Source organism: Pyxicephalus adspersus, chromosome 11 (assembly GCF_032062135.1).
Source record: "Pyxicephalus adspersus chromosome 11, UCB_Pads_2.0, whole genome shotgun sequence".
In the NCBI taxonomy this organism is placed as follows: domain Eukaryota; kingdom Metazoa; phylum Chordata; class Amphibia; order Anura; family Pyxicephalidae; genus Pyxicephalus; species Pyxicephalus adspersus.
Genome location: NC_092868.1, coordinates 28,884,866 through 28,887,669, shown reverse-complemented (window position 1 = coordinate 28,887,669; position 2,804 = coordinate 28,884,866). Strand labels below are relative to the sequence as shown.

Sequence of the window (2,804 nt, the reverse complement as noted above, 5' to 3'; positions counted from 1 at the left end):
AGGTATATTCATTTATTACAAATACAGGATTAGCTTCATGATTAGTCAATTATCTTATTTTTTTAAGGAAACTGATTTTTTTGTAGACTTAAAGGATATACACTAGAACAGGGGTCGGCAAACGTTTATGGCCACTAAGCCATTTCAGGGGTGGGCGGGAGCACAGTAGGCCGGACTCTTAAGTCCCACCCTAATGGCTCCACCCACCACCAGGGAACACCCCCCTAAAGTAAAATCCCTCTCCTCTATTTGCATTGCAGAGGAGAGGGATTTCCCTTCAGGGAGCTTTCCCTATTTACTGCGCCAGCGGAAGTATCAATGCCGGCCGCGGTAAATAGGGGAGCAACAGCAAGGAGGCAGGGTAGTTCCTAACGGCCCCTGGCTGATCCGGTTGCCAGGATTAGGCCGGATCAACCAGGGGGCCTTAAACCGGTACGAACTACAGTGCAAAGTAGTAACTTGTAGTAACAGTGAGGATATTAGACACTGCTTTTTATGTAGCCTCTGAAACTAAGTTGTATTGTCTATAACATGCACCAAAATTGAAAGGGCTGCTGTTTTTGTGTGCCGAAAAAGGAACATACTTCATCGTTCATCCACAGGCTGGGAGCAGGGTTAAGATCTAGGTATACTTAACTGCAGTAAAGTGTAAAAAAAAAAAAAAAAAAAAAAAAAAAAAAAAAAAAAAAACACATTCACCTACATTGTATCCTTACATAAAAGACATTCTGTACCAACATATTGAAAATAAATAATTTTACCTAAACATTAAAATAAAGCAAATGCTGTTGAATCTTTCCCAGATTTGATTTTATTTAAACACTGTTCTCTCTTCTAGAAGGAAGGAAAACAAATGCAAAAAATATATAATATATACGGAATAGGAGTCGATGGACAGCACACCAAGCAAAGCCATCAGTTTATTAAGTGGTTATCAAATAAATCATCATCACAGATTCGATTTGTAATGGGAAATAGGAAAGAAGTGGAAGAAATTTAAGGGTTAAAAATCCACTTAATCAGCATTCACAAATTCATTCTAATAAATAGGAAACATCCTGCTATCATGGCAATATACCCAAGAAACCCCTCCCCTCCCTCATAGTCCCCTTCTCAGCGGAAAGCTGGATGTGGAATTTAAAGAGCTTCATTTTTTAGTGTTTTATCCATAACACATTTCTAAGTAGGGCGATATCCTATCGTGGTCCAGTAACACAGAAGTGCTTGAGTGAGGTGAGATATTTACATGTAGAACAGCAGAGACACCTTTCCTAAGGAGTTAAAAGGAACAATGCTTCATCGTGAGTTCATGTTGAAATGCAGCAATGCTTCAGGTTGTAAATTTAGGTAAATTTGTGCCGGCAAAAACACTTTATGTAGAAAAGAACAAATGTTTAAAGCAAGTAACACTCTGTTTGCAACTCGAGACCTTGGTACTTCTACGAGGCAGAAGCAAAGGAAAACTACCGTTACTGTGAAGTGCTGCTTTATTAATGCAAATGGATGAGGGGTGGGCAAACGGAAAGAACACGGACAGCCTAGTCCGGCATAACACTATTGATTTATTCAAGAAAACAAGAATTCATCTATGGTCTTCTATCTAAACATTATTAGCAGTACTGTGGGGAGGGCAAAATACTATTTCTTGGTATTCAGAGGCACAGTGAAAAAGGAAACAGACACCCAAAGTCAAGTGTGCTGCCAATTTAGGGTTGCCACAAAAGATGGTATTAGGGTACAGGGACATTTTGTGGTAGTAGCATGAAAATGCCAGTTTTTGACCCATCACCCCTGGTAATTGCCATTACAAACTCAATAATTCCACAGCTCACAACAGAAAAGGGTTGGTAGCACTCGTCACAGCTTGTGCAGATAGATTAGGGACAAGAGGCTGTGTCACCAGCTGCTGTGGTGGCATCATAGCAGGCAAGCTCATAGGAGGTACACCAGGAGGTATCGCCGCAGCTGGGAGGCCACTTACTCCAGCAACAGGCTGCATGCCAACCACTGGTGACACATTGGCTAAAGGAATTCCTGGGGCTAATGGGGACACGGACACCATGGGGGGAACAGAACTAAATGGAATTGCTGCAGGTGCTTGTCCAGCTGGTGTAACTGGCTGTCCCATGGACATCACAGGGCTGGCACGAAGTTGGTTTAAAGTAAGAGATGACTGTTGGTTGGTCTGGAATGGATTTGTTGTGGTTGAACTAGGAGCGCCTAGGATTAAAATGAATGAAAGAATTAGGATAAAACACATACATTACATCAGAAAAACAACAAACCAATCAAGTATACCAGAATTAGCCTACATGCCCCTGCATAGTTCCTCACACATCCTTAGTAGCTCATTATTAAGGCTGGCACATTGGCAAATAGCTATGAACAGTTTGGATTAAGTGTCAAGAGGGCCTCATGATTTACCAGAAAAACCTGGAACTTTGCTTAGAAACATGAAGGCCACTGCAAGTGAAATATTTATTACCAATAGTTTTGGAAAAGAATGCAGTCTGCAGTACGTAGATTTGCATTTACAATAGCTAGAGCTTAAGCTATACCCTAACAAAAACTACAATGAGACCCTTAGACATCATAAATGCCGATTTCTGTATCAAAACATGAAAGAAACAGTGTGGCTTATTTAAATATTCTTGAAACACACGATCAAGGAGGAATTTTACTAGATGTGCTTTTTGTATATCTTCCTGATCATTGAAATAACCAGCATAAACTAAGCCTTTGTGCAGAAATAACGTTAGAGTAGTACCAAAGCTTACTGAAGTCTGCTATGTTTACAGTAGCAC

The 2,804-nt window shown here is 40.5% G+C and overlaps 1 protein-coding gene across 1 annotated transcript in view; it reads right to left on the bottom strand.

Annotated features, from left to right (window-relative positions):
• Nucleotides 1-788: 788 nt before the first annotated feature.
• Nucleotides 789-2,804, bottom strand: part of LOC140341065 (epsin-1-like) — an 18,792-nt gene continuing 16,776 nt past the window's right edge. The window contains exon 8 of the mRNA XM_072426587.1: nt 789-2,220. Coding sequence (XP_072282688.1) covers nt 1,829-2,220 — 392 coding nt within the window. The 3' untranslated portion in view covers nt 789-1,828. The remainder of the gene's footprint in view (nt 2,221-2,804) is intronic.